Source organism: Diplotaxodon limnothrissa, linkage group LG15 (assembly GCF_057381915.1).
Source record: "Diplotaxodon limnothrissa isolate DT_005_m linkage group LG15, D_limnothrissa_male_GT1.1, whole genome shotgun sequence".
Classification (NCBI taxonomy): Eukaryota; Metazoa; Chordata; class Actinopteri; order Cichliformes; family Cichlidae; genus Diplotaxodon; species Diplotaxodon limnothrissa.
The window spans coordinates 19535880-19549695 of record NC_140610.1 but is presented as its reverse complement, the minus strand read 5'-3'; the positions used below and the strand labels follow the sequence as shown (position 1 = coordinate 19549695).

At 38.9% G+C, this 13816-nt stretch overlaps 1 protein-coding gene across 1 annotated transcript in view; it reads left to right on the top strand.

The window, feature by feature from the left end:
- The first annotated feature begins 1807 nt into the window (after positions 1–1807).
- Positions 1808–13816, top strand: part of scara5 (scavenger receptor class A, member 5 (putative)) — a 109263-nt gene continuing 97254 nt past the window's right edge. Inside the window, exons 1-2 of the mRNA XM_085372056.1 lie at positions 1808–2004; positions 7291–7408. Coding sequence (XP_085228182.1) covers positions 7297–7408 — 112 coding nt within the window. The 5' untranslated portion in view covers positions 1808–2004; positions 7291–7296. The remainder of the gene's footprint in view (positions 2005–7290; positions 7409–13816) is intronic.

The following is a 13816-nucleotide window of genomic DNA, read 5'->3' as shown; positions in this document are numbered from 1 at the left end:
GTGAGTGCCCCCTAAACTTAGTAACTGGTTGGACCACCTTTAGCAGTAACAACTGCAGTCAGGCATTTGTGATGACTGGCAATGAGTGTTTTACAGTGCTGTGGAAGAATTTTGGCCCACTCATGCAGCCATATTCAAGGGTTTTTGAGCATGAACCAGCTTTTTAAGGTCATGCCACAGCATCTCAATCTGATTCAGGTCAGGAGTTTTACTAGACTTGAAAGTCTTCATTTTGCTTTTCTTAAGTCATTGAGAGGTGTATTTCTGGTGTATTTTGGATCATTTGGATCAGAGGCCAAGTACGCTTCAGCTTGAGGTCACAAGCAGATGGCTGGACATTCTCCTTCAGGATGTTTTGGTAGACAGCAGACTGCTGTTACCCTTATGCCAGATGTAATGACACACACGCCTTCCAAAAAGCTCAACTTTGTCTCGTCAGTCAGTTTTTTCCCAAAATCTTAAGGAACATCAAGATTTTTTTCAGCAAACCTAAGATTTACATTTCAGTTCCTTATACTCAGCAATGGTTTTTGTATTGCAACTCTGCCACGCAGGCCATTTTTTCCCAGTCTCTTTCTTATGGTGGAGTCATGAACAATAACCTTAACTGAGGCAAGTGAGGCCTGCAGTTCTTTGGATGTTATTCGGAGGTCTTTGTGACTTCTTTGGTTAATTTTGGTCAGCCAGCCAATCCTGGGAAGGTTCACCACTGTTCCATGTTTTTGCCATTTGTGAATAATGACTCTCGCTGTGGTTCGCTGGAGTCCTGCAACTTTAGAAATAGCTTTATAACCTTTTCCAGACTCAGAGATGTCACTTACTTTGGTTCTCATTTCTTCCTAAATTTCCTTGGATTGCAGCATGATGTCTGACTTGCAGGTTCTATTTAAGTTTAAGATTTATGATTGAGAGCAGGTGTGCCAGTAATCAGGCCTGGGTGTTGCTAGAGAAATTGAATTCAGATTTCCAAATATGGGATACGCCAGTTAATTTATGCTAAAATTATGGGTGTTGGGGTGGGGGGTCACTTTTCCACACAGGGCCATGTAGGTTTGGATTTTTTCCCCTACTACTACTTTTAGAAACTGCATTTTATGTTTACTTGTGTTATATTTCTCTAATATTTAAATTGTTTTGTTGATCTGAAACATTTAAGTGTGACAAACATACAAAAAATGTGAAATCAAGTGAGCAAACACTTTTATTATCACTGCATTTGTTCATTCAGACATAAAATGTTTTATGTATTTAGTGTTGAAACGAGGCAACTCATCCATGGTGCTAACTTCTGTCTCCAAACCACTCAACATGAGTGGCTTGAGTTGTTTACAAAGTTATAGGGGCATGACAGCAATGGTTTGGACATGTACAGAGGAGGTATTGTGAATAGCAGCTCCATATTCAGCATACAAAAGATGCTGAATATGGAGCTGCTAGTCAGGAGAAAAAGAGGTAGACTGCAGATATGAACGATGATGTAGTGAAGGGGGACATACAGAAGGCTGGTGTGCCAGATGAGGATGCAGGAGATGGAAGACAGAGGAGATGAAAGCAGGTGATTTGCTGTGGCGACCCCTAAAGGAAGCAACCAAAAGTGGAAGAAGATGGGACACAAACTCACTTTGTTTTATTACCTCCATCCCACAGAGGGCGCTCGTGTACAACAGGTGAGTGTCATCATCTTCACCTCGCAGCCTCTGTCCCAGCTGCTCGGCAACTTCAGCTGGAGTTTAGTGATGGTCACATGACGTTGTTATGGGTATATTACCCCAAAATGTCACAGTTTGCGCTCCACTACAGAGCTGCTGCCTGTCTCCGCAGCACTGACAGAGGCTGTGCATGTCCCTGTACTATTAGAAACTTTACCGATTACTTTTTGTTTTGTAGTTTTCATTATTTTTTTGAGAGCTGAGCCACTGAAAAAAGGAAGCGAGAGCAGAATTTTGAGGGCAATTATGAAAAACGCGGAGCAGTGAATTTTATTTCCCGTTGACAGCTGAAAAGGTGAGACAGGAGGACTCGTGCTGCTTCTCTCCTTCAGGATGTCGCACAGGCTTAGCATTATCTGAGAAAATATGTAACGAATTTTGACTTAAATATGCATCTGTCTGGTCTGTCATTCATTTGAAAAAGGGTATCATGCAATGTGTACACACAGAGGATCCCTAGTATAAATCACATAAGTAGGCTCTCGGGAAATCTGCGTAAGAGTAACAGATTTACCAAGGCTTGGTAAGTTAATTAGTGCGTTCATAGGTTAATGACGTTTGTCCCTCATCTGTAAAACCACCAACTGGGCTGTTTCGACCTTTGTAGAGTTGCTGATTTATTGACATGTGTTCCACTTTTATTGCTATTAGACTATTAGGCTGAATTGCTGCATACAATTTATTGGAGCTCAGCGCTACACAAGGACAGGAAACCCACACTTAATGGAACTCATCCTCAGAAAATTGTTGCTTTGTGTTTCCGCGGTCATGGATGAAGTATCTCTGCTAATTAACCGAGAAAAATGGGTTAATGTTGCACACGGATGACTGAACAATGGCGTGGAGTGTTTGCCTTGACGCTTTCAAGGGATCCAAGCTCAGATTTTATGGAACAAACTGAGCTGTGAGCTTTTGTTTTGATCACAGGGATTGTTTTTGATTGTAGTGATTATTTATTGCGTATTGAAAAGCAGTTTGACATTGGGTGTTATGTAATGTTTTGAAAATATATATTTATTCCAATTACACATGCACTCATTCATCTCTGTCGATGTACTTAGACTGTCAGGAGAGACCACACGCGTCGTGTCCCTCTGACCTCGCAGATGATCAGATTCTCTGCTGAGGGCAAATCTCACAGAGCGACAGTGCATGACAAGATAATTGCTTCCTCTTATGCTACTAGAATTGAGAGTGGTCCGCCTGCTGTGCTGAGTGAATTCCCATTCACTCTTTGTGCATTCATCTTCAGTGAAGTTGACCAGAGCAGATATTATAAGAGACACACAGAGAATCCTGGATTGAAATCTATGGAAAATCAGCAAAAATAAGAAATATAAATTCCACAGGTTCAAGTCAGTAAATGCTTTAAGTGGTGCTTATCATGTTATTTGAATGGTGATTCAATACAAATCACAAAACACTTGAAAAAAGGTAATTAATTAAACAGTAAAGATAATTTATGTGTTGTTTCAAAATAAATGTCCAAATAAATCCCCTGGCTGTTGCGGAGACAGTCATGATGGCAAGGTAACTAGATTTGTTTCTATTACTTTTATCAGACCCAACAATTTGCTATTAACAGCAAAGCTTTTCATTTTCTTTTCATTCAAACTGTGGCCAGTAGGCATGTAATTAGTGGTCTCTTTACATTTTGTTGCCAGGTGCATTATAGACCAAGAGCCAAAATACAATATAGACATACTATAGTGATTATGACAAAACAAATGTGCTTTGGAATCTGCCCTGCAACCAATCACTTAAGCAGGTACTGGTCACTGTTATGACACTACGAAGACATTTTTTTTTGTATTGGTTGAAAGAACTTGCTGGATTTTAGATTTTTTTTTTTTTAATGCAAAAGTGCTTGTCTAAAGTGGATTTACAAGATCTTTGTAGTTCAAAATGAAAAGCAGTATGATTATCCTGTGGGAGCTAACATCTTTTCCCCCAATATATATCTACTTAAATGTAAGATGATTCCCAAAACAAGCCTTTTCACTCATAATTGTGGATGGTGTTAGGAGGATCAAGTCTGTGTATTGAGTAGATGTGCCCCTGATCCCAATCTCATGGAGCAACAACATGGCATGACCTGGTTACTACTTGAATTTTCTCCTTTTGGGTTAGATCTGAGCCCTGCCTCAGCAGAATGTGCAACAGGAAGTAGACAGGATACCAATGTGCTTTGCTACTGTATTAATTCGCCAACAAGTACCCACACTGTTCTCACATGGACATCAGACATCAAACAGACTGCAATTTGGAGCTAACAACAGGAGGGCCGCGACAACGGCCATTTTTGACGTTAGGAAATTCTCACATAAATCTCTATTTAGGATTCTTTGATTGCTGTTTCTCTGCTCTAATTTCTCTGTAATTACCTTGTATGTGTACCACAGAACTCTGAAAATTTGTCTTTTATATTACTATAATACACAAAATCTTTGTTGGTTTGCATATACAAGAATGTCAGGAATCAACCAATCAAAACTGGCAAACAGGCATGTTTTAGGCCACTGAAGGTTCTCATCTATATCAGATATGATGTCATCACACTTTCTAGCAACCACCTATAAATGAACACCTTATGAAAGCATTTTAGCCTTTGAATTTCACAACACTAACATCTTAATTTGTATCCACTGCAACGTGCATGTTTATATTATAGCATCATTTTGTTGCCTAGCAACCACATAATCAGCGATTAAAACACACACAGTAAACAAAACTGTAGTATGGGCATGTGTGTAGCTATCTCATTCATTTCATGCTTAAAATTCTCTAATATTCATGTGGTGTTTATTTTAATTAATTTTTTATGATCAAATCCAGAAAAAACAAAGGTCTGTAGTTGCAGAGCTGGAGAGGTAAAACACTAACTGCTTGGCTTTCCCACCATCCTCTGTTGGCACTGAGCGATTAAAAGTGTTATATCCCACCAGACGCAGTGTAATTAGAAGATAACTCTCCCCACACGCACAAACACATGTATGGGAGTGTGGAGTTTTTAGTGGAGTCACCTAGCAACCCTAATGGCTTCTGCCTAGTCTTAGTCTAAATGTCAACCTGACCCCCTATCCTATCTTTAATGAGAGACTTGACTGAACGCTTTTTAATTACTTTCTCAAATACTCACAGATCTGCCACTAGGGTTTGTGGAAGTTTAAAACCCACGACTCCGTACTACAGCAGATTTCATTTTATCCCTCCGAGGTGTCTGACATAACCTCTCTATCCCTGTCTTATTTGTCCTGTGTTTCCTTTTATATTATTCATATTTGGTTTGCCTTATGCATACTGTGGGAAACCCTGCCCAAGCTAGAAAAGTAAACATGCTCGACGTAAAGTAAACAGTCTGGTGAACGAGTTCATGCTATTAGAACCTAAACATGCATGCTAATAAGTTCCTCGTTTTATTTAAGTCCTTAAGACTTAAATAAAATGTAAACCTCTGTGTGCTTTTATTAAAACTGAGTTACACAAGAGGTCATGTAACTCAGCTGCTTGATGACACTGTCAACCTGGTGCTCAAGGTGGGATTACTGCTTCCAAGAGAAGGATCTACTGGAATCCATAAATAAATCTGTTAAAATGCTCTGCATTCCTCACCTTGGGTATTTGAGAGAAAATAGAAAGTCAAACAAAATGCAGTAATGAATTTTGCTAATATAATTTTTTACATTTCACAGTGTTAGAATTTTTTTCTTCGCATTTTCTTCTTTAGTTCCACCAATATATTTGGAAATATTGAGCAGTCTGCCGGATTCTAGTTGTTCAAGCTCAAAGATACACTTGAGCTAATGATTAATTAAATCATTTATTTTTAATGTTATCATAAGTTATTACTCTTCAAATTATTGCTGGAATCTCAAATTAGAAATGGTAGTGTTCATATGATGCTAAACTGGCTGTAATCCCCAGCTTAGTTACTGGTAATTAAGTCATGTTTTCAATCAAGGGTTAAATTGGAATTACAACATGGATCCTTCTCATTCCAAGTACTTGTGTTTACCTAGGTGTCTGGAAAAAATGCGTAATTAAACAGTGATTATTTACTGGTTACAGTATTAACATGTAAGTGAAAACTTAATTGTCTAATACAATCTAACACAGTACATTCCCATGTTTAAAACTTGCGTTGTCACATGTTTAAAGATATGAAAACAGCATATGTGTAAACTGGAAATCTCTCAACAGTAGTATCCCATCTAACCAAAAATCCAACATCCAGAAAGTACAGAGCAAAAACTGCTTTTTATTTTTGTGGGCAAAATTTCTTATTCTGCTGCCACTGCAGACTCAATATATTTCAGAAAGTGGTTGTTAATTAGATACACTGTTCATCAGATAATTTATAAAATTGAGTATGGCTACCAGCTCTATATTTACTCACTTACCATTTCCACTTGGGCTGACATTCAAATACTCCACCATGTTTTGGAAAACTGGCACAGAAGTTAAACCAAATTGCTTGAGAAGCAGAAGCCACTTCCACACACTGCTCACTGCCAGTTGGTATGAAAGGTGAATAACTCCTTTTCTCATGGCCTATGACTGACCTTTCATAATGTTTTATGTGTTTTCATTCATACCTTTTCTAAATGTTGCTTTCTAAAAGCAAAAAGACTAATGTAATTGGGCTGAAACATGACTTCTCTCCATCTCTGCTGGCTGAGGAAACAAATCGCATAACACTGGCTTAAAGACTGCCATATCATAAGCGTTTCCTTCTGTTTAGCTTGGAAATGTGTGTTTATTGTTGTTTAAAGCTGATCAGCGCTCCCACAGCTGCTCTACCTCATTCGCAGTAATAGAAGGCAGTAGCTCACACTTACTTTTTAAGGACCACCTGTACTTGTGAGATGCTGACAGTGTGGACTGTGTAGAAAGAAAGATGGAAGTTAAAGTCAGATTGTGGAAATCTATGGGGGGAAAAATGTCGACTCCTTTGATTCATGCCCTCAGTAGACAGTTTGCTGTTTACTTGTAGTCAAAAGGTATGATAAAGAATGGTCTGGTTTTGTGCATGCCTACCTTGTGATTGACAAATCAATCCTGTATGAGCATGGCTCTTTTAGTTTCCTACTAGCAGAAATGCACTCTGGTTTCAACACACAAAGGTGGCAACAGAAAAAGCTTCCCACTGGGACTTCAATAACCAAAAGGTGACTCTAAGGTGGCTGTGCCCATATTTTGCATATAGACAGTGGTTGACAGTCACTGAAAAAGTACATTCAATAACTGCAACCATTGCAGTCACAACGTAAGTAGTGAAAACTGTACATTTAATCTTCAGTTAACATCACATGCTGTTTTTAGGATGAAGAAGCTGTGTCTCTGCTTGAACATTGTATAACAGCATGGTTTCTGAGCAGATCATTTTAAATATTAGCATTTGAGGCTAACCAAAATAAAATACTGAAATGTAGCTAATATACAGGAAGCGGACTGATCCAGATTTTGGTTTCCATGTGCGTGTAAACTCACTCAACATTAGATTAAACTTTCAAATATTTATTTTGGTTTTAGACAGATTACAATCCTAAAATAAGCATATGTATTTTCTCTGTTCTCTCAGGAGGAGATGGAGAACAAGGCCATGTATCTGAGCACAAATGAAGAGAGAGAGAACGTCTCGCTTTATGAAGAGGCCTATGATGGACACAACTTGTCCAAACTCAACCTGTGTGATGAAGGTAGGAGGAATAACTGAGCTGTGAAAGTGCTGAGTTGAACCCAAGGCTTGCTGCTTTAGTTCTTTTAACTAAAATGCAGGCTTTTTCCAAAGGAACAACCTCGATTTAACCTCCCAGCGCACCCACTGCATGTCCTGCTGCAATAAGTAGGTGATCACAGATGTTTGTAGTGAAGGGTGTTCTCTAATGACAAGGGCAGCTCTGAAAACTTACCGGAAAAAGCAGGAAACAAAATGGAAAAATAACTGATTTTCAGGACCTTTTATTCATATATATACAAAAGCCACCCACACGCTGATAACAAAGACCGGATCTGTCAAGTGCGCTAACACACAGGCACAATGCTGTCACCCTTTGGCTCTCACGCTGCTCTCACTGTGGTCATCTATAGAAGCCAGAAATATCCAGGAGCAACATCTGTATATGTGTGTAAATGCAGGTGCAGCTGAATGAATCCGCAGTTGACCCTGTGGTGGTCTCAGGTTTCAGTGCAGGAACGGCCAGTTTGTTGGGAAAGACTTATTAAATGTCAACTTAAGAATTTGTTGACATTTTAATGGAAAGTGGACAATGGCCGTACAGATCAGAAACTGTCCTCGTCCACTTTTACTAATCCAAGAACACTTTCACACCTCATTCAATTAAAGAGAGCATTTCTACCAAACAGTTTTAAAGCACAAGACTGACAGAATTTTAAAAACAGAGGTTAAATTAACCAGGCAGATTGCCCAAAACTCTAGTTTCTCAAATGACAGCTTGAGACTAACTGCTACACACTTACATGTTAAGATGCCAAACTTTTACTGAAACATGCTCTTTGGCTGCTACTCTTCATCTTTGGGACAACTGAACAGGGGGTGATTTGTTTATAACACGCCTATTTAAGTTTCAAGTTTGGCTTACAGTTAACATTAGTGAGGTGTTGTTACTTTAAGTAGTGAAAACCAAAACGGGCAGTTACAGTTGTTAGCTGTGTGGTAAGCTTCACCTCAGCTTATTTATTTAAGTCACACAGACCTAGAGATGGTTTGGTGGCTCCTGGCAACAACCTGTGACTAGGGGAAAAATGTGTATTTCCTAACTGGCTAGCGAGTGGTTGCTGTAGGTTGCTGGCTGACTCCAGATAAAATTAGTCACAAAAGCTATACAGTCTTTTGGCTTCTCTCTTTAGGGGTCACCACAGCAGATCTGCCTCCACCTCACATTATTTAAAATATCCTCCTCTGTCACAATAAACATTTTCCTTTTCCTTTACATTTCTGTTAAAACTACGTTCATGAACTCTGTGGTCTTCCTCTTTTTCTCCTCCCCTCCCATGACATATTTTGTTTGGGATACCCACCATCCCCGCTCTGTACATGTCCAAATCATCACAGCATTGTCTCTCTCTCTTGATCTGAGCTAATCTCGTCCCTCATGCTCACTCCCAACTAGCAGATTGCTGCAATCACCCGTAGTTAGACACTGACTGGTCTGCAAACACTTGCCAACTGCTCACTAAGTGCTAACAAAACTGTGAAGAGTGTGAAGCCACTCAGAAACAGGGAATGTTCACTTGCATTTAACATATATCAAAAGTTACATCCTCTTTGTGACCAATTTCACCCACTGACAACAACCTCCAGCAGCCATGGAAAGGCAAGTGGTTGCTGGAGGTTGGTGATTGCCAGAGATACACTAACCGGTCTCTATCCCTGTGTGACTGAAGCCTTACAAAGCTGGATAGAATGTACTCATGTTTATTGTGACAGAGGAGGATATTTTAGATAATGTGAGGTGGAGGCAGATGATCTGTTGTGGTGACCCCTAAAGAGAGAAGGCAAAAGAAGAAAACAAACGTGTAGCTTTTGTGACTGATTTTATCTGGATTCAGCCAGTAACCTACAGCAACCACTCGCCAACCACTCAGGAAATACACATTTTTCCCAATTTTTCTCTGTGGAAGGCATTTGAAACATTTGTTAATGTAGTTATGTGATAAATAATATATCTTGTTCTATCATTAATTCCACTAACAGCAGAGCTGATTCTATCCTGTCCTCCAACCCACGGGTCAAGGTGTTCCCGGGTTATCAATATCTGTGATAATTATCTGGGCACAGAATGCCAGAGCTTCCTCAAACATAACTTATTTATTTCCTATCAATTGTTTAATTTCTATTAATTACCTTGGTCATATCACACTGTGTTGGTTTTTTTAATAGTCACAAATAGTCACTTGTAGCACATAAACGATTGGTTTTAAAGGGACCATAATGATAACGCTGTGGAGATAACGCTGTAGGTTATCGCCACAGGCTAAAGATGGAAAAGTCATCAGCATCACTAATGGAGCAAATTTTGCTGACTGACTGGCCAGGTTACATCCACAGATGACTGGTGTACTGGACAAGAATTTGAGGCTAAATTATGCTCTGTTTATTTGCTGTTTATGTATCAGAATAACTATTTACTACATTTTTATACTTTTGAGAGATATTCCCAGATCACAAAGGTAAGATAACAGAGGCGGCAAGTATTGGAAAGTCTGAGTGCTCTTAATTATGTCATAGTTTGGCTGTTTTTGTGCACAGCTGGGATTCTTGGTTTGTGTCTTTGGCCGGCCTTATCTGTGGTTCGTCATATATAAGAGAAGCCAGTGTGTCACTGCTTCCCCAGTTAATCAACAAAATCATCGTCAGAAAGCTGAGATGCTGGGGTAAAGTGAAGATTACTAGGGCTTTAATCACTAAGAGCACCGTAAGCACAAGCTAGCAGGGCAGTGAGGAGGGGACACATCAGGCTCGAGACCAGAATAAAGCAACTGAGCCTAGCGCGAGCACACCCTAAAACTGGATTTTTTTTTTTTTAAACAGCACAAGATCTAGCAGCAAATTCTCTACAAAAAATACATAATGCAAATATGATTTACAGAGAAGAGTCAAAGTTAACACAGTTTACCCAAGCAAATGGAACATGCTAATTTTAAATGATGTTGTCATTCATTGAGGGAAAAGGTTATCCAAAGCCACCTGGCTCTTTGTGAAAAAAGTGTTCGCCTAGAGGGAAATAGCAAAGACCCAGCAAGAACCACAGTCAAGCAGGAATAACTGGAAATGCATCTTTTCACATAGCCGTTTTGGCCCACTCTTTTACGCAGAATTGTTTTAATGAGTCCAGCGTTATTGGAAGGTTTTCAAGGATGAACGACCTGTTTAAGGTTATACCAAAAAGCATCTCAACCTGGACTTTGACTAAGGCACTCCAGAACTGTCGTTTTGTTTTTTAGAGCCATTTGTTTTATTATTGTTGAATCGTGAACCTTAACTGAGGCAAGTGAGGCCTGCGATTCTTTAGATGTCGTTCTGCTTTTTTTGGGACGTCCTAGATGGGTTGTCGATGTGGTCTTCGGGTAATTTTGGCAGGCCCGTCACTCCTTGGAAGGTTTGACACTGTTAGAAATTTTCTCCCTGTGTGTAATGGCTCTCACCAATGTTTCACTGAAGTCCCAAAGCCTTGGAAATGGCTTTGCAATCATTTCCAGACCGATAAATGTCAGTGACTTTGTTTCTCAGCTGCTTCTTTCTATGTTTCTTTAGATGATGTGATGCTTTTTGAGGTCTTAGCCTGCCTCATTTCATCAGACAGGATCTATTTCACTGATGTTTTGATTCAACAGCTCTGCCAGTAATCAGGCCTGGGTGCAGCCAGTGAAATTGAGCTTAGCTTTCCAAAATTGTGGTTAATTGTTTAATTCATGATTTAACAATGAGGACAAACCCTTTTTCACAGCACTGTAGCTGCATTTCCTTTTCAACATTTGCTCATAATCTATAAGCACAACCTAATCTACTTTTATCCAGTCATAGAACGGTTATAACACCTCCACCAGCTCGACTCAGGAGACATTATGTATTTGTGTTGGAGAGTCTCTTTTATTTTGGAAGAAAAATCCTTGCTTGGTGGTCTTATAATTTAAAGTGTCATTAAGTCCCCCCCCCACAGTCTCATGGATGATTAGGAATTATAATAGCACGCTATTATTAATTTGACGTTCACATGTTAATGGTTAAACGTGCAAGCTTAGAATGGGGTCTTTAAAAAAAATCACCTGTCAATTACAGAGACCTACAGAGTGCCAAGTGTTTATGGAATCTGTTATACTTGCCAGACAGCATGTGTATTTGATCTGGAAAGTTACATTTAAAAGAACAGCAAAATTCAGCCATTTTACCCAAGCGCGTGTACATACCCAGACTCACACTAACTCAGCTGGAAACAAACAGATTCTGTAGATTTGTCAAAATCAGTAGGATTTTTTTGTTGCTTCTCCAAGTTTACTAATAAAGGAAAGCTCAAAGTTTGCTAATTCCAGTCTAATCTGTTTATTAAACAGTGCTGTATGCTAACAACATATCGCCAAAGACACGTGAATCAAAAACATAAAACAGGACGATAATATAATTTCCAAATGAGTCGAGTTACTTACTGACTGGCTTCCTTTGCTCTCAGATGTCAGTTGAAAAAGAAACACTCTTAGTTAAAGTCACCAACTCAGGCTTAGATAGTATTCTTTTTTTATAAAACAGCCAGTGCAATGTAATCATGCTGAAGAAAATCATAAATGTAGGAGTTTTTAAAAGACAGTGTGGTAAATAAGCTTAGCTGTCTTTTTTTGGTCTCCACCACCTGTGCTTACAGTAGCCTGTGAAGCTTGTGAAAGGGGGCAACTAGTCTAGCTTAGTATAAAGACTGAGGGGGAAAAAATCTGGCTGTCCAAAGTTTAATTATATGCCTCCTACTACCTCTAAACTGTTTAAGTCATACAAGCCCAGTTAAAGGAGTTATAACTCATTTCTTGTGGGGAAAAAACCGTTACATATTCAATTTCCAGTGTTTATGCTAAGTTAATCACCTCTCTCGCTCCATACTTGCATAATATACAAACATACACACATGTATGCCATGGAAACGATTTTCTCATCTCGTATACATCCCAAACTGTTAAAGGTCCAGTAACGCATGTCTCACAGTCACGCTGAAATGTTTGATAATGTTTCCCTCGTGATACATGTTGTTATGAAAATGTTTGCTGAGATTAAAGAGTGTTACGTGTCATTGTTTTCAGTTTAGTATTCCAACATCACTTAAAGAGGCAGACTGGCTTAGAGGACCATTTTGGTTTCTATACACTCCAACTATGTGACACGTACATACATCTAAGCCAGCTGTGTTTGTCTAATGCTGGAGGTGTGTGTGTTCTTCATCATAAAGTGTGTGTGTGTGTGTGTGTGTGTGTGTGTGTGTGTGTGTGTGTGTGTGTGTGTGTGTGTGTGTGTGAGAGAGAGATGGATTGTCACGGTCCAAATGAAACCCTGCTGCAACATCATGACTGTTGACAGGAAGATGGACTCTCATTATAAACTCGTGTGAGATTTTTATCACAGCGTTCATGTTTTCCCTCGGATACCTACGGCCTTTTTCCCAAGACATTTCGGATCAAGCAAGATCGGTGGAAAGCATGCCTCTGTACCCTTTGGAGACTGACTGATCCATGTATTTGATACAGTTATGTCGTCAAATGTATTTAGGTAATCAGATTCTGAGAAATCATAGCAAATTAATCCCATTAAAGAGATCAAGATAATGTTAACATTTCACATTTTTCCATGTGGTTTATCTTAATAAGAATGTTTAATATTTAGCTGTAGTTTTCCGCTTTCCTCTTGATATGTAAAACAGCTGTCCACAAATAGCTTTTCCCTCTTGATAAGAGTTGGAAACTTAAGTGCATTTGTAAAACGAAATATATGCTTTATTATACTAGGCTTAACTATTTTTTTTACTATAAATGGAAATTGCTTATATTTTAAATAAGGCAATGTAAGCATTGTATTGTTTATTTGTCCATACTAGTTGTATTTTAGAACCTTTCTAATTTACCAAACAACTTTGTGTAATATTAAAATTAATTATCCAGACAGTGAACAGAAATTAAGAGTAGCTAGCTAGTTTAATTTAATCAGTTCAGTGCTGGCCCTCAGTGGCTTTAATTCTGACTTCTTTATGAAATCAAGAACTTATTTTCCAACAAAAAACAAAAACCTTACATTTCAAATCAGAAATCTTGCTTCTGTATTCTGTTCAGAAAGCTACTTACAATCATAGCCACTTCACTGGTTGTCCAACCCAGTACTAGAAAGATGCAATCTATTGCATAAATGCGTGCTAACATCACACAGTAGCTGCAGATTTGTCAGATGCACATCATGATATGAATCAGCTGCTCCAAAACCTCCCGAAGGTTCTCTAATAGACTGAGAATTGTTGACTGTGAAGGACTGTGTATGATAGCCTCCTGGAAACTACTATTAGAAGTAGTGCTGCTCATAAGCATTAGCAACAAAAAGTCACGTATGCTGTGACATT